The sequence below is a fragment of the Diabrotica undecimpunctata genome, chromosome 9, assembly GCF_040954645.1.
Source record: "Diabrotica undecimpunctata isolate CICGRU chromosome 9, icDiaUnde3, whole genome shotgun sequence".
Taxonomy (NCBI): Eukaryota; Metazoa; Arthropoda; class Insecta; order Coleoptera; family Chrysomelidae; genus Diabrotica; species Diabrotica undecimpunctata.
Window position 1 is genome coordinate 78,285,438 of NC_092811.1, and position 22,447 is coordinate 78,307,884.

A 22,447-nucleotide genomic window follows, 5' to 3' on the forward strand; every position below is an offset into this window, starting at 1 on the left:
TAAAAAATCTAATAATTATTGAACAAATTTTCTCATCGATAACTTTACCTTGACCCATTGTACAATCCACAAACGGCAAAAAGCTATAAAATACTTCAAAATACATTTAAACATTAACTGACAATAATATTGTTTTGATGTCATTTTTCATAGCTACCTCTGGATTTAAAGTAATTATGAAAAAATAAACCTATGTTGACATAAGTGAATGCATGGCCAGTGTTTAGGGAATTTTTATCTTAAATTATATCTTAAATTTTATTAAATTAAAATTATCTTAAATTTTATTAAAATTATCTTAAATTTTATTAAAATTATCTTAAATTTTAGAACAATTAAATTAAACTGGGCTTTATTTTCTTCTGAAATTTTCAAAGGTTACAAACATATTATTGTAACGTATTGATATCTATTTATAACTCTAATATAACGTCAGATTGAAACTTGCTAAACGTTTTGGAAATAAAAGGCAGAATTATTCTCTAGAAAATATATTTAAATTACTATCAAATTTATACATTTAGTACTGTCGGAATATCAATGGACTCATTTTTTGAACACTCCTCTACTGCACTAATTAAAGTGTGGAAATTTGTAGATAATTTTTGATTTTGTATGCACACAGTTCCACCACCTCTAACCATTTGATGTTGCTGTAAAAATATAAAATATTATATTTTGAAATGACATTTTTTAATTCTGTGTAATTCGTATAGTTTATTTAGCGAGTACAACAAAAATACAGGAGTAAAAAATATATTTGGGTTATTTTAGTAGCATTAAAATCCGTTTACCAGGTATCCCTAATCTTATCTTTATCCTTCCCTCTAGGTGTATGGCAGGAATATTGAACATGATCAGTTTTTGTGATGTAAAGTTAAGTGTTTTGCCTGTTTCTTAAACTTATTACAAAATTGGCTGCAAAATATAATTTTCATTTTTAATATAGTTTATTAGTGATTACTGAATTTTAACGTAAGTTATTGATATGATATCATTGTTGTAGTGTAATACCTTTGGATTATATTATATTATTATTTTTTTCTCTGTTTTGGTTTTTTACGTAATACCGGTATAAATGGTTGTAGTGGACTTGGTTTATTGTACATGTACATTGTAGGTGATGTAATTGAATTATTACCAAGTAAAGTCGGTTGCATGGTTTTTATAAAGAATCATATATTATATCCAAATGAGTGCTGATTTTATTTTATTAAAAATTCTCATCATAGATGGATTCGAACTCACGACCTCTGACTTTTTACGCTCAGTAGGCTGACACTTATCACTGAGTCAGAAAGGCAGTCTCTGTTTTGGTTACAATTAATTGTATGCCCTATGTTCAACCACAAGTTTTTTTTTATATATGGCTTCGGCAGTTTGCCATACAGCCAGTTACATGATCTTTTAATCTCTAGGCGCAGTAAAAAGGTTTTGAATTATTTGCAATCGAATAGACTAAAATAGATAAATTTAAAGTTGGGAAATCAGTACCACAATTAATAAAAAGAAGAGAAAAAATATATATGCATACACATATATATCCATAAACACATACAATTAACATGGGTCACTCGCTTCACGCTCAGGGGCGTATCCGGACATTATAATGTATAATAGGTATACACAGGAGAACTAGGCCACGGTAAATATGATTAAACATATAAAGGAGAGAAAACAAAGGTAAAAAGTAAAAACAAAATTTTTTTTTTGCTAAAAAAAATATTACATATATATATATATATATATATATATATATATATATATATATATATAATTATATATATATATATATATATATATATATAATTATATATATATATATATATATATATATATATATATATATATATATATATATATATATATATATATATATATATATATATATATATGTAGTCACTGAGCTACAGATGCCACACGATTAACGTTAATATAAGATGTATTATTAGTAAATTACCATTACCGTCAATTATTGCCATTACCGTTACCAACACCAATAACGTTAAAATAAGATGCATTATTAGTAAAAAGATGACTGATACAATTTTTTTTAATAAAATATAAAAATTGCTCTAATTTATTCGACACCTTTCTCAAACGCATTATAGCTCCTCAAAAGTTGCTCCGTTAATTTTAAGTAACATTTTATTTTTCTTGTCAGTCTGTTTTACTCCCCTGTACGGTTTTTTTTTAATAAATAATATAAACAAAATTTAAATTTAAAAACATACTTGTCATATATACAACGTGACAAAAGATATTTGTACCTACCGCACGATTGATATCACCAACACAACTCCAGGAACTGCTGGAATTTGAACTTACAGCCCATTTGGAATGGTCGCTAGTCGTATTAAATGATACATTAGCGACAGACATGTTGATCTTCTGAATATTATTCACCCTACAAAATGTTAAAGTAATTAAAAAAAATGTTTGAGGTAATAATTTATAGAACTATGGTACAACTTGGAGAAAAATTAACCAGAAAGTTATACAGAAAATACAACAAATTACATGTATTACAGTGATATGTCATGCTATCCTAATATTAGTTAAATAATTATTATACTGATTAAGTAAGTAGGAAGTTATTATGAAGACGATGTGGCTCCACAAAATTTTACTAATTTTATGAACATAATACGTAACATATTTAACTTAAAATTATAGATAAAGACATAATTATGAAAACTTTTAAATAAAATTATTAATAAATTCATAGAACCTTACAGTACGATAATCAGCAATAGGGAGAGTTAACTTGAATACATCTAACAATTATTAACCAGACAAAGATAAGAACAAAGACCTTTTATTAAATTGTTTGATAAAGTTAAAAAAAATGAAAATGATTTTTTTAATGAAAACGTAATCCAATATTTAGTTCTCATAACTGTTTTTGTGTATTACTTTGAATCCACATCCCAAATGGGCGGTTAATTTTCTACTTCGACGTAATAATTAAATCGGCTCGCCGTAGACATCAAATATCAAACACCTACCCCCATTATTTAGACTGTAGGAATAGTTTTGCTTAACGATTCTGTAAAAACCGCTGTGTTTGCTGTGCCTTGTAAATGATTTTTTTTACCGCATCAACCCCTAGGGTTATTAGCGGGGTGGTATGTCTTTATTTTAGGTTACACTTAGTATATTATTAAAATTTACATAACAGTTTTGGAAAATACAAACATTTTATGTTACGTTACAGTTTGTTATACAGTTTACAATTTTTGATAAAATTTATTGTATTGCTGATGTCTTCTTTTAGAGTTTCTTTCAAATTGTGTTTTATTTTTGCTGTCGATCTTGCTGTTGAGTACACTGGACAGTCTATCATTATATGTTGCACTGAAAATGGTATTTGACAAGTGTGGCAAATCGGCTGAGGGTCCTTGGAGATGATGTATCCATGTGTAAATTTTGTATGACCTAGCCGCAGTCTGTTAATAACTACTTGGTCATGTCTTTTAGCTGGGAGCGGTAGTAAAGCAGAAGTAACATCTGGTTTGATACTTTTTAATTTTGCTTCTGTTTGGTTCCATTTTACTTGCCAGGTTTTGTTCATGTAAGTTTTTATTAATTTTTTTTGGTCTGAAATTGGTATGTTTTGCATAATGGGAATTGTCATGTTATTGATAGTTTCTGTTGCTGCTTTATCAGCTGCTTCATTACCCTTTATCCCAACATGGGATGGTACCCATAAAAATGTTATGTTTTTACCACATGTTTGGGCATGGTATAGCATGTCTTTTATTAATGCTAAAATGGCATGAGTAGGATACATCTGTTTGACACCATTTAAGGCACTTAGAGAATCTGATATAATAAGAAAGTTTGTATCAATGCTGGTACATTGGTTCAGTGCGTTGAAGATTGCCTGCAGTTCTCCAGTATATATGCTACACTCCTTGGCTAGACGGGTGACAGAGGTGTTGTCTTCAAAAATAGCTGCAGCAGCTACACCATTACTGCTTTTAGAGGCACCAGTAAAAATTAGTTTGAAATCAGGGTATCTGCAGATGGGAGACCGGAATTGTTGTTGTATTTCAGAAGGATTGTGTGAATGTTTGGGATAGTTAAGTAAGGTAAAATCTACTTTTGGTATTTGAACTTTCCAGGGAGGAGACTGGAGTCTGTTTGTAGAAGTGGCTCTCAATTGATGTATATTGAATTCAAATCGATTTATTCGTTCATTGAAAGGTAAGTTTCTAGGGCAATAATTTGAGTACAGATTTGGAGGGTTGCTCCTTATTAGACTTGTTATAAACGGGTTTTCCTTTGCACTGAGATATTTAGTAGCACACAACATTGAAAAATATTGTCTTCTGAGAGTTAATGGCGGTTCTCCTGCTAGGACTTGAAGGCTGCTAATTGGCGTGGTTCTGAAAGCTCCGAAAACTATGCGTAATGCTGTAGATTGGATGATGTCCAGTTTGTTCATTTGACTTTTAGTAGCAGTTTCGTAGCATATACATCCATAATCTATTTTGCTTCTAATTAGAGCTTGATATAATCGCAGAAGAATAGTTGTGTCTGCGCCCCATTTGTGATTGGAAAGAACTTTTAGAAGATTTATTCTCTGTTGGCATGATTTAATTAGTTCATTTATGTGCGATGTCCATTTTAGTTGAGAGTCGAATGTCATTCCCAAAAATTTGATTTCGTTGATTGTTGTAAGAGTATTTCCGTTTAGTTTTAAATTTAAGTGGTGTTGTGTTTTCCTTTTGTCAAATATTATTACTTTAGTTTTTTCGGTTGAAAATCTCAAGCCTATATCTAAAGACCACCCTTCTAATTTATTTAGTGTATTTTGTAATATTGATTCAGCTGATTTTAGGTTTTTACTTCTCATATATATTACAAGATCATCGGCGTAAAGGTTTGCTTTTACTGGAAGCATAAAATGGTTAGATACGTTGTTGATTGCTATTAAGAATAGCAAGGGGCTTAATACAGATCCTTGAGGGATACCATTTTCCAGTGATTTCTTAGTTGACATGACACCGTTTGTTTTAACTTTTATACTTCTGTTCTCCAGGAAGTTTTTGGCGAAGGCTAAGAATTTACCATCTATTTTCCAACTCTTCATTGTTTTTAAGATGTGATATGTCCACGTGGTGTCAAATGCTTTTGTGATGTCAAAGAAAATTGCTATTAATTTTTGTTTATGTATAAAAGCTTCGTGTATTTCAGATTCTAATGCTATAATGTTATCTATTGTAGACCGTTCTGATCGGTACCCACTTTGGATGGATGTAAGAAGATTTTTCTTTTCTAAGTACCATTTTAATCTTTTGCTTAGAATCTTTTCCATTATTTTGCAGATGCTACAGGTAAGAGATATTGGTCGATACGAAGAAGATAAGTTTTTTGGTTTATTGTCTTTTAAAAATGGTATTATAATTGCTTCGCGCCAGAGAGATGGAAATTTATGAGTCGAATAAATTTTGTTGAAGATCTCTACTAAAGTAACCTTCGCGCTTATAGGTAGTTTTTCTATGAAAATTGGTGGTATGTTATCAGGTCCAGGTGAGGTATTTTTGAGGTTATTAAGACTTTCATTTAATTCATCAAGTGTTATGGAAGTGTTTAGTAGATCAGCAGTATCTTCTATATTAATTTTTGATGCTTCTCTTCTTTCTTTGTGTTCTAAGAAATTTGGGTGGTACTGCTGATTGCTTGAATACAACTGATAGTGTTCTACTAAAATTTCTGAGATTTCGTGTTTGTCTGAAGTTGTTAGATCATTTGTAGTGATTGTGTCAATATGGTTAAATGTTTTTGAACCTTTTATTTTCCTTATTTTTTGCCATATATCCCTTATGGGCGTAGACGAGTCAATTGACGACACGTAATTGGTCCAGCTCTCTTTTTTTGCTTGCTTTATTAAAAATCTAGATCTGGCCCTTAAAGATCTAAAATTGTTTAAGTTATTAGGTGTGTTAAACTTCTTGTATATACTAAAAGCATGTTTTGTTGCTTTAAAGCGGATGCGATTTTAGTGTTCCACCAAGGAAGAGGAGCTTTTGTGATATTTTTGGTTTTTCCTATAGAATCTCTGGCTGCTTCTAAAATTATACCATTGAAAGATGATAGAGTAGTGTCTATATTATCTGATATAACGAGATTTGGTATACGTATGCTTACTAAGTTCGAGTATTTTTCCCAATCAGCTGACTTTAATTTTCAGGTTTCATATGGTGTTGTACAGGTTTTTTCATCTTTGTCATGAGTAATTATTATTGGAAAATGATCACTGTCGTATAGGTGGTCCAATGTATTCCACTGTAAAAACGGAGCTAAAGTTGAATCACTGATAGATAAGTCTATGGAGGAAAAAGTGCCATTATGTTCATTGAATCTAGTAGGTGTTCCTGTGTTTAACAAAACTAGTTTTATGTTATTAATTGCTTCTAATAATATTCGTCCATTTTTATCTGTTCTTTGTGATCCCCATGCGATGTTGTGACAGTTTGTGTCACCCAAAATTAATTTTGGAGATGGAATTTGTTTAATTACATTTTGAAGTTGTAATAGAGTAGTTTCGTCAGGATGTGGTAAATATACGTTGCATATGTTGATTTTAAAATGATGTATTACCGAAACTGCTACTGCTTCCAGATTTGTATTTAACGGAATTTCTTTGGATTGGATGGTGGAATGTACAAAAATTCCGACTCCACCACTGGATATTTGCTGTACTGCTCGATTTTTTGTATAGGGCATATAATTTTTTAGTTTTGCTTGATTGTTGGAAAGACGAGTTTCTTGAAGACATATTATTAGTGGTGACAGTTCATTGATTAGCATTTTAATGTTTTCAATGTGGCTATAATAGCCATTCAAGTTCCATTGAAGAATGAATATAATTGGACTATCGAGATAAATCGTAGTCGCTTTCTTCAGTAAGGGAAGATTCATTTGTTGGATTTATTTTCTTTATAATTCTTGTGATATTATTTTTCATGCGTCTATCATTTAATTTTGAGTGAACCATTTTTAATAAGGTGTATAAGCCGTCAAAATCTTCTGTATAGTTTTTAGCTGTGACTTCAGGAAATTTTGATCCTATTGCGTTTATAACGAAGTCGCATAATTCAGAGAAATTTAGCGTATATGAAGGAGATGCTGTCATTAAGATGTTTTCAATTGGTTTTAATGTGGCTTCGACATCTAAAGCCTTTTTCTTTTTTTTGGGTGCGGATTTTTTTGGAGTTATAAAAGTTTCGTTTAGGTTTTTAGTTTCTGAGATTTCAGGAGAGGTTGAAATTTGCCTTTTTGCTTGATTGGTTGTTTTAGTATTATTGCTGTTAGCTGTAGTTGAAGGTATACTGTGTACTATAAGATCATTTGTCGTTGGGATATCTGCAGAAATAGGGTTGGAACAGTTGGTTGTATCATCTGAAATATTTGTTGCTGAATTATTCTGATTTACTTCCATGGGTTCGAGTTCTGAGGTATATTGATCTTTAAGTGTTTCTGTACCAGTTGATGTTGATGTGCAGTTTTCGTCTTTGTGGCCAGTAGTATTACATCTAGACCAATTTAAACCATCTAGGGATAGGAAGATTTTGTAAGGAGTGTTGTCATAGGTTATTAATATTGTATTTGGAATTGGTTTGGTGATTATCGGAGGGACAAATATTTGCCGCCTAAAGCTTAAGACATGACTATACTCAGACTCGGGCATGTCAACTTTTAAAAACGTTAATTTGGATACTGCAGTTATTTCTAGTTGTTTCAGTTCGTCTTCTAGAATACTGTTCGGGATGCTGGGGCAGATGTTTGATATTACTAGTCTCCTTGCTGGCGTAATAAGTCTTCGAATTTCTATCTCATTGCCTTGGATGACTACTGTTTTATGGTTGTTTAGTAAGGTATCTACTATGCTAGTATTGTTCAAGTAAATACAAACTCTGTTGTTAGCTATTCGTGATGCAAAGATAACATTTTTGGGTGTGAGTAGAGACCCTATGGCTACTATGTATTCATGTATTTTAATACCTTGGATAGCTGACAGAATAATGGCTTGTTCTTTTGAAGGAAAATTGAAGTTGCTTACTGAATTGGAATATGTTGATGTTGATGATGTAGTAGCTATGCTAATATTTTCAGAATCATCCATTTTTAATTTTTGTTTTTTTCATTTGATGAAATTTTTCTAGAGCCGGTCCTGTATCGGCTAATTAGTTCGACTTGTGTAAAAAACCAGAAACTGGATTAATTGATGTGTTGTATTGAATTATGGGTTATGTATAATATTTAATAATATTGAATTTGTATTAAATTGGTAATGTACTCACAGTTTATTTTTTGTATGAAGAAACTTTGTTGTTTAAATACTCTATTTAGCTAACAATATTTTACGTTTCTTGATTATAAACCGCTGAAAAGTTAGTTTTAGTAAGAGCAGATTATAATCGGCACTTTATCAACTAAACGCAGGATTGGCCTGAGGAGATCTTAATTTAGTCGTTTCAATCACTTCACTTTAAAAAGTGTTAAGTTTTAACTAACTTTTAACCAACCTGATAACTAAACCAATCTTATTTGGAAACTTTCCCGCTAGATTAATACATATTATTCGAGTCAGTAGATTTAAATAGAAAATTTTAAAATACCACAGTGTTCTGTTAGGTTTTTACGAATTTATTTTCACTCTAGTTATTTTTTACCCCTCGACCAACCCTTGTGGAAAGTCAATAATTATGCTAGGTTAAAATTTAAGGAGAAGAAATTTTTTTTTTTAATTTTACTGTACTCTATTTAAAAATAGAAAATGCTTTGTTAAGATTTTACTAAATGTTAACCAAGTACACCAATTCTACCAGCCACACATTTTCGCTAGCTAGAACAATATCTTTTCGGAAATAGGAAATACTACAGCGTTGTGCTAGATTTGTACTTATTTATTACCACCGTAGTCATTTTTCACCTTTAACTACTCTCTATGAGAAGTATAAAAATAAAACATAGCACTTAACCATTCTTTGTCTTAGCCATTAACCATCTCTAAACTGAGATGATTATTACAAAGAAATGACTTCATTTTCATAAAAGTAGTTTTAGTCATTGCTATTCTAAGTTTTATTTCTATGTCTGGATCTAGTTGGTCCCATATTACAGTTTCCGTTATTATTTTGTTAACTTTCTCAACTTGGACTCCGTTTAATTGAAGCTTTGCATCGGGATGTGGGTCACGACTAAACACTAAAATTGTACTACCACACCCTAACTTCAGCAATCTTTAAGTTCACCACTCTTTCTTTTCTCTTTAATTAATTTTCATTCCATTTCACAATTTATATTACCAACTTATGACATTGACTATAATTTATTCTTTTACTATCTCTACTACAGCTCATCTTATGACCCTTGCAATTATTTATTGTCTCTTAGCATCAATAATCCTAGAAAATCCTCAATTTTTCAATCAAATTTAAAATAATCACTATTTTCCAACAATTAAAACTCTACTCCCCTTATACATAGACAGCCAATCCTACTTTTGGCCATCAAATTTCCAATACAATTCATTTTCTCTTCAATCACCATTAACATTACCTTAATCACACAATATTAGTTATAATGATCTTAAGTAGTAAGTGTATAAGACAAATTTCTTTCCTTTATTTCACATGTAATTATTCAACCATTAACAATGTCTTTATTCACTTACTTTCTCTTAATCATTTTTTAATTTCTGTCCTTTTCTAAACTCAGTTTCCAATTCTGATCAATTTAATTTTATAATCAATTTATAAAATAAATTATAAACAAATAAGTAAAAATATTAATTAATAATAACTATTGTCTCAATTTTAATAAATTACTCTATGTTTAGGTATCTCAACATTGCGTCGTTGACCTGATTTACTTTAAAAATTGTACTATCAATCTTTTTCCGAATGTCATTGTCATCTTAAACAGTTAATTATCACTTTCGGCATATTAGTTTAGTTGGCATTCAACATTCCTACTGTCTGTATGTAGTAACGGATGTTTCTGGTTGGTAATCGAACAGTATCGAGATACTGCCGTATATTCTTATAACAGATGACTTACGAAAATCAAGAGTTATGCTACAACGACTAAAGTAAATAACACAAAGAATCGGTTTAAGGAAAACAAAAATGATGACAAATCTCGTCCCCAATGAACTAATAGCAATCGAAAAATCGTTCATAGAAATGTGAAAAGAAATTTCATAAAAATTGTGAAAAGATACGTGTATTTGGACCACCAAATAAGATTACCGCGGGACACTCAAACATGTAAGTTACTCAGAAGAGTAAGTTTAGGTTGAGATGCATTTATGAAATTAAGAGACGTATTTAACACAAATGTCCCAATCCATTTAAAAAGGCAAGCTTTTAACCAGTGTGTTTTACCAGTCCTACAGAGTCTCATAAGGAGAAGGAAAGATGAAAAAGATCTTTCCTTCACAGACAGCAGATTAAGGAACAACATGTGGTTGTTATATTTAAAGATTCCATAGTTTTTTTAAGTACCACTTTTAAATATTAAGAAAGCAAATATTTAAATAGTAAAGAGTTGAGTAACTGTTTTTACTTACTTATATTCACGACTACAATTGGAATGTAATCTACCAGCCCCATTTGGCCATGTTTCAACTACTAAATCGTTTTCTAAGTACGGAGCTACCAGATCTTCGTACAGTTCCTGGTTGAATTTTTTGTGTTTGGCAAATGAAGTAAATGCTACTTTCTTCTTTGAATAGATTTGGGCAATATGATAAAATGGAGCAGTTTTGACGGTGACATTTTGAGCGGCACGTGCTAGATCTGGTACACGAGTTTCAATATCTGAGAGTATCTGTTGCAGGTAGATGTCAGGTTGGTTGTACTGAAGTTGAAGACCTAAAAATTAAAAAAGAATTTGTGTATATGTATACTCTAATAGTATGTACTTTATTTAAATTGCAATTTGATTCAATGCTTAACTGTTTTGATAAATATTGCGTAGGTAAGTTCATGGTCTAGCTTAGCAGATCTTTTTTTCTGTTATTAATTGTGTGGTTTTGTGGATAGAGGTTTTACGATATGGTGAGAATAACGAGACCGGTTATGACGAAGGTTTGCTAGAAATCTAATTTTAATATGACATCAATAAGGTGTTAGGAGTTTTTGTTGTATGACCGAGACTTTTTAACTAGTACTGGCAGATTAGCTGGCAACTCGATGCTTTTTTTTGTGTATTGTTGGCAAACTTACACGATAGACCTTACGCGTTAGTTGTATGCTCTCGTTTTTAAAATAAAAATACAAAACTAGTAGATTGTATTATGTTCTAATTTCTGTATCGTTCTAATTTCGTTAATGAGTTGTATAATTTTCAAAACAAAATCATTTAAATTCAAGACAGACTTATATAAAAAAGCATAAAATTTAAATTCTAACACCTTTTTAACTTAGACACTCACTGCTCTTATGATTTTATCCTTGCCTGGAAACGTGTACGTTTTGACTGGGACAGGGATAATAAATCTGAGGCGTAACCCTTAATTTTAACCCCCATGCTTTATGTAACGATAAGAATTGGCGGCATAGTTTTTAAGTTGTTATTACAAGACATATTATTGTAGTATTGATGTATATGTGATTCATGTGGGACAAATGACCCATTAAAAAATTAAAAATGTCTAGTGAGCTTGATTTGTAGTCTAATAAAGACACTTACGTTAAAATATAAAAAAATATATCAAGCTATAGTTGCTGTAGTTAATTCAGCCACCATAAAATCAGTCATCACCAAGTTATTTATTTTTAATTTTTATTAAAACGCACTCTCACACAGCAAAATGAATTTTTAATTTTAATTTTTAATTGTAATCTGTTAGTGACTTCTTTTAATTTTTTTTTAAATAGATAATTGGTTGATGAATGATTTTATGGTGGCTAAACTAACCATGTAATAACTATGTATGAGATGTCCGTTATACTGTAATTTAAGTATTTCTATATGTTACTGTCAAGTGGTATTTCTTAGCCCTATTTGTGTATTTGAATTTAACCCTTAACCACTGATATGCGGTATGCCATACCGAGCCGAAAATATATTTTGTTGTAAAACGTGTTTTATAAAAGATTCTTAGAACACCATCTGTGTACCTTCAAGTGGGGTTTAATTGTACCTGCTCTCAACTGCTGCAGTTTTAGTACACGTTTAGTCTTTAAGCTACGTTGACATAAAGTTTTCTTGCGGTATCAAGTACCGTATGTCAGTATTTACGTTTCTATAGTTAAAAGCAGTGTAGTGTATTCTTTTGCTGTTAGTATGGCAGCAAGTTCATCCAGTTGTTCTAAATTTAGCCGCAAAACTGTAAAGCTTTCAGATGATGATTTTGAGGCTGTTTTATTTGAGTGGGCTGACGAAGTACCTAGTGATTTAGAATATTTTAGTGATAGTGATGTTGACGATGCAAGCGAAGAAGTATGTATTGAAAGTTCACACGACACCGGAAGTGAGCAGTCGGAAAGTTCTGAAGACGAATATCATTCAAATGATAATGGTAAGTCATATTTTTATGGCAAAAATCGTTTTAAGTGGTCTACTACAGCACCCCGAAAAATGTAAGAACTCCGTTACACAACCTTGTAACAAAAGTACCAGCTGTGCGGTCCAGAGATGTAAGAAACGAAACTTCATCATTTTTTTTTAATTTTCTTATTTCTGAGGATATAATACAAGAAATACGTAAATGGACAAATAATAAATAACGTGTAATTCGTGAAAACTATGAAAGAATGAATAGACCAGAACTAAATGAAATTGATGAAATAGAACTAAAACCCTTTTTGAGATTGCTTTTATACTCATCAGCTTTCAAATCCAACGACGAAGATATAAATTCTATATTTGCTACAGATGGCACTGGTAGAGATATATTCAGATGTGTTATGTCAAAAGAAAGATTTGCAATATTTCTAAAATGTTTACGTTTTGATAACCCTCTGGATAGAGAAGAAAGAAAAAAGATAGATCCAACAGCAGCCATTAGTAACATATTTAATATCAAATTGTCAAAAACTGTATTCCGTAGGTACATGTGTTTGTATTGATGAAATGTTGGTCGGCTTTAGGAGAAGGTGTAGGTTTAAAATGTATATGCCTAATAAGCCTGTGACATATGGCGTTAAAATAATGTGCCTGACTGATGCACGAACAAGTTACTTATACAATGCCTATATATATGGAGGCAAGGACACTGACGGAACTGGGTTATCTGAGGAAGAAAAGAAGATAAATAAACCAACTCAATCTGTTCTTCGGCTTGCTAAACCTATGGAACTAACCGTAATATCACAGCTGATAATTGGTTTAGTTCTATAGAATTAGTAAAGCAGTTAGAAGTAAAGAAGTTAACGTATGTGGGAACCCTCAAGAAAAATAAACGGGAAATCCCTCCGGAATTCCAGCCACACTGATGTAGGTAAGTAAATTCAAGTACTTACGGATTTACGAAAAGTTTATCCCTAATTTCCCATGTGCCAAAAAAATTGAGGGCTGTTTTACTTATTTCTTCGATGCACCATTCAATAGGCACGGATCAGATTACTGGAAAACCAGAAATTATAGCTTATTATAATCGTACGAAAGGATGTGTTGATACTTTAGATGCCAAGTGTGCCAAATATTCTGTAAAACGTCGTTCTCGCCGATGGCCACTTACTATTTTTACCGCATCATTGATATAGCTGCTGTTAATTCGCATGTTGTGTACCAATCACTACAAGAAGATAATATGGAAAGGCTAAACTACACAAAGGAGTTGGCGAAACAATTATCATCATCTACAAAGAAGACTCGAAAATCCCAGAATCCCGAGAGAATTATTATGTGGTATTGAACGAATACTAGGACAAAAACGCCAAAAAGAAGCAGATTTTGAAGAAAGGCTTGAGAAAAAGAAGACGTGTTACTTATGCCCAAGTGCATTAAAGCAAAAGACTTTTTATGTGTGCTTTTCTTGTGGAAAACCAGTGTGCTTACAGTGTACAAAGAAAAATTGCGGACCTTGCGCGCAAAATGACTAGTTATTTTATTGTAATTTTTGGTTATTGTCAGAATTTTGTATTTTAGTTTCTCATTAAATTTAAATCATTAGTCTGTTTCTTTTAACAATATTTTACCATTTGTTAGTCACAAGTAATCAATTTTTCTTGTAATTTAGTTTATAAACGATTTTGTAGTAACGTCCACCATTTTTTTTTAAATATTATGCATGCATTCATAATATTCTTGAAAAAGTAAAGTTTATTTTACTTGTAGCAGTATATTATTATGCGACAGCAATGTGAAGAATCATTCCGTAGTTGATATAAAAAAAAATACAGTGATATAAGATAAATTCATATTAAAAACAAAGGAGAATAGGCAACGGTATGACATACCGCATGTCAGAGTCTAAGTCCTGAAACATCCACGTCAGTAGTTAAGGGTTAAAGTTCCACTAGGAATGTCTGCTTCATTGGTTTCGTCATGAGTTTCGTCAAAGATGACAAACGGTTCAGTTTGTTCGTAGTTGATATTATCAGTATTGTCATTTTCCATGGTGTTCAAATTTTCCAAGTCTTAGAAGAAAGTACATTGGTTTACAATCACTATTCACTGTAAACTCTCTCTTAACGGACATGCCTCTTCACCGGACACCCCTCTATATGGACGATTTTCAAAACAAAAATCATTCAGTGATATATAAACCTATACTTGTTAACTCCGTTTAACAGACACTCTCAATAATGACCACGGACAGTAAATGGTGTGCAAATGCGGACAGTAAATAAAAAAATGAACACTATTTTCCAAATATGTTACATATTCGTTTGTCCGGAAACATATATTGATGTAACTGCAAAAAGCAAAATTGTTCAGGGGAGCAAAGAAAATGATTTTTAAATATTTAAAATAGTTATTAATAAAGAGTAATCATCTGGGAGCATTGGTATTTTATCCTTACAACACTAGCTTTTTTCATTTTATTACTATTTTAAATACCTACTTAAAAATTGTTTTCTTTGATCCCCTGAACAATTTTACTTTATGCAGTTACGTCAATATGCTTCAGGACCGGCAATATATTTTGCAACCGGCGAGTGATATTTGATATAACTGTTTACGTTATTAGCACAAAATAACAAATTTCTTATGTGTGTATTGATCGATGAAAGAAATGCTGACACCAAGAACAATAATCTGATAATAACGTTGTTAAATTATGTTTTGACTGGAATAAGAATTTTAACTGAAATGTCTGATGAAGTGTATTGAAGCTAATCACCGGAAAACGTACTTGTACGGACTTGTATATTGTCGATGTTACCTTTAACTGCTTGGTATAACGGAAGACTTACCCATTAATAAATTTACAATAATAAAGAATGAAAGCAAATAGCCAACGACTTTCATACAAAATGGAATTTTTCTCACTGCCTGGGGGAATTAAATGGTAAACATGTCCTTATCCAGTCGCCAGTTTTACATTCGTCGACGTTGGATATCAAGGTTGTATCAGCGGCGCTGATGTGTGTAGTAATACCATTTTATAAAAACTTGACGAAACTTTACAAAAATGCTTTGACGATTCCTGAAGATAAATCACTACCTAACTACAATCACACACCTTATCCAGATGTATTCGTCGCAGAGGATGCTTTTGATTTAGGGATCCATTTATTAAAAGCATACAACGAACTTCATGAAAAAGATATGGAAGATAAATCATTTATTAATTAATATTTTTGAATTAAAGTAATTTTGTAAAAATAAATGTTTTATTTGAAAGTGTGCCTACCTCTTCTTGTTTAATAATGAAAAATACATTTAAAGGATATGAATTTTACTTGTGGGTGGAAGTTTCATTGTAGGGGAAAAATTATGTATATAAATTTATTTATTGGCCACAAAATAAAATAATTTTTGTTAACTTACTTCTAAGTCTATTTACAACAGGGGTATAGCATACGGCATGTCTATAAGCTTTAATGGTCGAAGGGTTGTCATGTACTTGACGTATTGTTGAAAATGTATTTGGTATACTAGCATCGGTTTTAAAAGTTTTTAGAGCACCTATATTACTTGATCCAGAAAAAGTATCGAAGATAGTCATGACATGTACCTTGCTACACAATGATTTAAGACAAAGTAACAATTCTGTCACATTTTATTTACAATAAGTATATTGATACAGATAGCTGTTCTGCGCATAGTATAAATCTGGTGGTGAATGATGCAGTAAAAATAAGTTTTGAGTCAGTAGACTTTTTCAATACTGTACAGAAACTGTACAGAACGGGATATGTTGGCATCTTTTTGCGTAGGAAAGCAATTAGTAATAACAAACACAATTTTAAAACTTCCAAAACGTCGTCTTTACACCTGGAAATCACCAGCAGATACACCTGAACAAGTTGTTCGTAACCAAATAGACTTCATATGTATAAATAAGATATCCAGGCGCAGATGTACCAACAGACCACTGTTGGAAAAATAAGACTAAGATTAAAAAGAGTTGCAAGAACGAATAAGCAAACGGTTACTACTGATAGAGAAAAGATGTTAAATGATACTGTAAAACAAGAAATAACTAGTATATTAGAACAAAAAATGAGGGTAACATCAAGCAAAGAGGAAAGTACTGAGGAAAACTGGACGAGAATTAAAAACATCTTAAAGACTGTTCAAGAAACAAAATTGAGTGCGCTAAAAGCAAGAAAAAAACAAGGGTGTATGACAGAAGAAATACTGAGACTTATGGATCAAAGAAGAGAAGTCAGAAATAAAGATAAAAACGAATACAAGAGGATCCACGCAATAACCAGGCAGAAGATAAGACACGCGAAAACACAATTTCATAGTAAAGAATGTAATGAAATTGAACAATATGAGAAGAAGCACGATACATTTCATCTGCACAAGAAATTAAAAGAGGTCGCTGAAAACAAACGGAAACAAGTATCCCAAAGTTTATAAGACAGAAACGGACACAGAATATTAAACATCAACGAACAGTTAAAAGAATGGGAAAACTACATTTCTGAATTATTTGAAGATGAGAGAGTAGAACACTATACACCGATTGCTATATCAGGTCCATCTATAACAGAAAGTGAGGTTACATATTCAATACAAACAGCAAAAAATGGAAAAGCACTTGGTCCCGATGAAGTAAGTGCTGAAATACTAAATTTTTTGGGAGAAAATGGAATTAAAGCTCTGTGTAATCTCTTTAACAGAATTCATGACACTGGGATATTACCAACTGATTGGCTAAAGTCGACATTTGTCACAATACCTAAGAAACATCGTCCAAAGACATGAGGTGATTATCGGACAATAAGTCTGATGAGTCACGTTTTGAAGATCTTCCTGCGAGTAATATACAGAATTTACACACTGTTAGAGGACAGAATTATCAATACTCAATTTGGGTTTAGGAGTGGCTTGGGTACAAGAGAAGCCTTGTTTAGTATACAGGTACTAGTACAGAGATGCAGAGATATAAATCAAAATGTGTACATTTGTGCAATCGATTTTGAAAAGGCTTTTGACAAAGTCCGACATAACAAAATGCTAGAAATATTGGAAACAGCTGGATTGGACGATTAAGAACTACGAATAATTACAAATCTATACTGGCATCAAGTGGCAAGAATAAAGGTTGAACAATAACTGTAGCATGAAATAAATATAAAAAGAGGAGTGAGACAAGGCTGTATATTGTCGCCTTTACTTTTTAACTTATATTCGGAGGAAATATTTAAGAAAGCCTTAATGGAGACAACCGAAGGTATTATTGTGAATGGAGTAACCGTCAACAATATTAGATATGCCGACGATACGATATGCCTTGCTAATTGCGGAGAAGACCTTCAAAATCTAATGAACAAAATAAAACAGACTTGTGATCAGTATGGATTAAAACTCAACGTTAAGAAAACTAAATCTATGATAGTTAGCAAACAAAATTATATACAGGATGACGGTATAAAAGTCAGAGATGCTTCACTGGACAGAGTAGAGAAACTCAGAGTAGTGTATCTCGGCAGTAATATCAATAAGAGCTGGGATCCAACCGCAGAAATTAAAAGCCGAATAGAACAAGCCCAAGCTGCCTTTGTAAAAATGAGAAACGTACTTTGCAGTCACGATCTTAGCATTAACCTTAGAGTTCGAATGACATCTTGCTACATCTTTCCTGTCCTACTGTATGGAGTGGAAGCGTGGACTCTAACTGAGGCTATCCTTAAACACTATAAAAGCCTTTAAGATATGGGTATACAGACGAATACTGAAGATAAGCTGGTTCGACAGAGTTAGAAATGAGGAGGTCCTTAGACGGCTGAACCAAACAACACACTGGTCAATATAATAAAGAAACGCAAGCTGGAATACTTCGGTCACATTATGAGACACCCTGAAAAATATGAACTTTTACATCTGATAATTCAGGGAAAGCTCCAAGGTAATCGTGGTCGTGGTAAAAGAAGAACATCATGGCTGCAAAATCTAAGGCAATGGTATGGAAAATCAAGTACATCGTTATTTAGAGCTGCTGTCAATAAAGTCACGAGAGCGAATATGGTAGCCAATATGATATCTAACGATCGATAACGGTCATGGAACTAGAAGAAGAAGAAGAAGAACAGGAAGTATATGTATTTTTTTCTTCTTCCAATATTAGATGGAACATTTTATTAAAGCACCTTCCAAAGTTGACATTAAAAGCATTATCGGAGACCCGATGGGAGAGTCGGATCGATGCAATCGCACCATTAAAAACCCAGATTAGTGAAATATATGGTGCTTTAGAATAATTGCAAAATGATAACACAAGGGATATGAATACTTGGACTTTAGCCAAATCCATTAAAAATAAAATTTGGAAATTCAAATTCATGTGTTTTGTTGTAGTGTGGCAAGATATTTTAAGTAAAATAAACGTGGTTAGCAAAATCCTTCAAAGTCTAAAATTTTACATCAAAATCTTCACTTGATGCACTTGATAATTTAAAAAAATATTTCATAACCAAACGTTCTGATTAACATTTTCAAAATTTTGTAACGAATTTAAAAAGATATCTACAAAAGCTAACATAGACGAAGATTTCCCTAGCTCCTCTACCGAACGAATTAGAAGAAGAAAAGTGCATTTTGAGTATGAAGGAGCTGATGAACCTATATTATCTCCGGAATTGTCATTTAAAATAAATTTTTATTTTAAGATTTTGGATGCTACCATAACAGCAATTGAAGAACGGTTTCAATTACTTCAACAGCACACAGACACAGGCAAACTTAAAACCAATTGTGAGAAAGTGAATCACGCCCTTACAGACATAAACAGCTCAGAGACATTAGTGCAACCGATTTATATGAAGAAATTAAAGCTATTCAACCATTTTTTTCACAGAAAAAAGTCCTAGTGATATTCTTGAATATATTTACGAAAATAATATTGTATCAACATTTCCCCACTTAACTATAATATTATGTATATTCCTAACTCTACCCTACCTGTTACTGTAGCTGTGGGTGAGCGGTCGTTTTCAAAACTTAAGATTATTAAAAACTATTTGCGATCCTCAATGAAGCAAAATAGACTTTCTGCTTTAGCAATATTATCTATAGAATATGAAGTGTGTGCGACATTTGGACATTAAGGATATTGTCAAAAAGTTTTCCGAGACGAAAGCCCGAAAAGTGCGTTTTTAGTTTTTTATGTGTTTATGTTTCTATTCACGGTTTATTTTAATTAAATGGACGTTTAAATTAGATATTAGGATATACATATTTTGGACGTTGGATCATGGTTATTAAATTAGGATAAAGGACGTTTAAATTAGGATATTAGGATGGGATATTAGGATATTATGATATACATTAAGATATACCTTACCATTATATATGGACGTTGGATAATGGAGATTAGTCTAAATGTTCAAGTAAGAATTTATCTATTTACAAATTATTATTGTTATATTATGCATCTTCTGCACATTTCTTTAAATAATAGTATGTATGTCTAAAGTGTTGGAAGGGGGGAGGCAAATATTAAGTTTCACACGGGCGGCCAATACCTTAGTGGAGGCCCTGGATAGTGCTGTTATAAACATGTGGAAAAAGGCAATTATACTAGTGTAACACAGAGCGAAAAATGTGAGAGACACACTCATAAAATTATTAGAAAGTGGTATATCCGAGAAAAAAATATGGTTGACATTAACGTTCCGCCAATCATAATAGATACTCGCAATATGGGTAGCCAAGATCAGAGAGTGAAGAAATCTTAAATTTATGTTTTTATACGCTGCCTCAATAAATATTTAAAATAAATTGTTTTCTCAAACAACTCTGTGTTCTCTATTTTTCAATTTATTATAGATAGGTGTCTTTATTTGAATTTTGGTGTGCTAATTTTTGTATGTACATTTTTTTTCAATTTAGTTTGATAAAATGTGTAATTTGCAACAGGTCTTATTATCTTTATTACAGTTTTAGTCATTTTGTATGAATAATACAAGTTACGAGGCTCAAAGCTATGCAATCTTGAATCCAAAAATCTCCTCAACAGTAGTAAAAACAAAGTCTTTAATTAATTATAAAAATATTGGACAATCTATTATATAATAAGTTTTTAAAAACTGTAAAAGCATGTTCATAAACTGTAGGTATACTGTTTATAAATTTCAATAAATTAAATAAAAGAGAAGTAGAACAACGTCAATTGTAGTATTAACCATTTTTTAATTCTTAAGCCGGATTCTCACGACTGGTATATTTGGCCAATATTTGTCAATTGCCTATACTTGTCATGTCGTGTGAATGGTTTACTTAAGCAATTATTTGTCATTGGCGCATGCTGGCCGTTTTCCCCTCGCCTGTCGGTAAAATCTCAACAAGTCAAAGGGATCGCCACTTGTCGCGTACAAGTCTGTACTGGTATATATTTGTGTTTGTATTTACACGACGCGCCCAAAATTTTTTTTTGTAGTTCGCAGCAACTATTCATTTCGTATTTAGAAGCTGGTGGAAAACGTGTGCGGTCAAAAAATAATAATTTTTGATTATATTCTTAATAATGGAGTGGTCAAACGAAGTTGTTATAGAATTTTTGGACTTATATGAAAGTGAACCAATTATATGGTGCGCTAAACACAAAGAACACAAAAATAGGAATGCGGTTAATGATGCATGGAAAAGAATTGAAGAGAAAATAAGTTTGAACTGTACCGTGCAAGAATTAAAAAAAGGAATCTCTATTGTTAACTTTTCGGCCCCTGCAAATAAAGGTCAAAAGTACATCGGGTACAGGTACAAGCACAGAAGATGTTTATAAGCCAACTTGGTTTGTCTACGAAAAAATGGCTAAATTTTTAGGAGGGGAATGTCAACCCAGAAATACTCAAAATACAGAGGTAAGTTTTCAAAATATTTTATTATTATTTTTAATAATGTTATTGTTTAACAGTAATTATCCTGCCAGGGGACTTTTCCAATAGTTTTAAAATAATTGCAAAATGATTTCCTTATTTCTTGTGCCTTTTTTTGTGGTTTTTTATTAAGCTTTATTATTATTTTGCTGATCTTGGCGCCATGTGCCTGGAAAAAGTTGACCATCTTTTTGACAGCTGCAAATTCAGAATAAGACCCCAACACTATTTTGCCTACTTTGTCACCTAGTTATTACGTTAAGCTGTAATGCAATAATTTTTTTAAAGAATAAAAACGATTAAAAGGTATTATTTGTACTGTCTTTTATTTCATCGTGAAGAATTTTAACTAAGGCATCACACACATCAAAAACGCATTTGGAAACTATATGAGTTGAAAATTTAAAAAGGTAAGAGAGCATTTAAAACTGTCACCAGTGGCAAAATATCTAAGTGCAACACAAAATCTTTCTTGAACAGGGATGGCCTTTCTCATATTGGTATCCGTTTTAGCTATTAGGGGTCCTATTTTAGATAACAGAAACTTAAAATCAACAGGAGACATTCTACAAAAAATCTGGAATTGCCCTGAAGGTTCCCGCTGTAGATCTTGTAACATGTGAGTGGCACAGTATCTACAAAAACGAATATAAGTAGTAAGTCTTCCAAAATCAAATAAAACTAAAATGGGAAATTATCTAGGGATACACATACCTTTCCCGACTTTTATTTAAAGAAACCATCCGCCACCTTCTTTTCTTGCATATATTTTTTTCAGTTTTAGATAGTATGCACTCACTACAACAAAAGCTGCAGAAGGCACGACAATATTTTGAGAATGGCCATTATCCATCATGGTTCACACTGGAATGTTCAATATTTAATAATTTACTGGCATATTTGTTGTTGGCGCAGTTGTTAATCGTACACGGCGTGTGAACGGTTTACTTGTAAAGAACAAAATTATATTGGCCGACTCGCCAAGT

General features: G+C 31.9%; 1 protein-coding gene across 1 annotated transcript in view; it reads right to left on the minus strand.

Moving 5' to 3' along the window:
- Window positions 1–475: 475 nt before the first annotated feature.
- The window catches only part of LOC140450171 (plancitoxin-1-like), a 54,353-nt gene continuing 32,381 nt past the window's right edge, over window positions 476–22,447 (minus strand). The window contains exons 4-6 of the mRNA XM_072543626.1: window positions 10,586–10,889; window positions 2,275–2,407; window positions 476–653 (exon numbers count right to left, since the gene is read on the minus strand). Coding sequence (XP_072399727.1) covers window positions 513–653; window positions 2,275–2,407; window positions 10,586–10,889 — 578 coding nt within the window. The 3' untranslated portion in view covers window positions 476–512. The remainder of the gene's footprint in view (window positions 654–2,274; window positions 2,408–10,585; window positions 10,890–22,447) is intronic.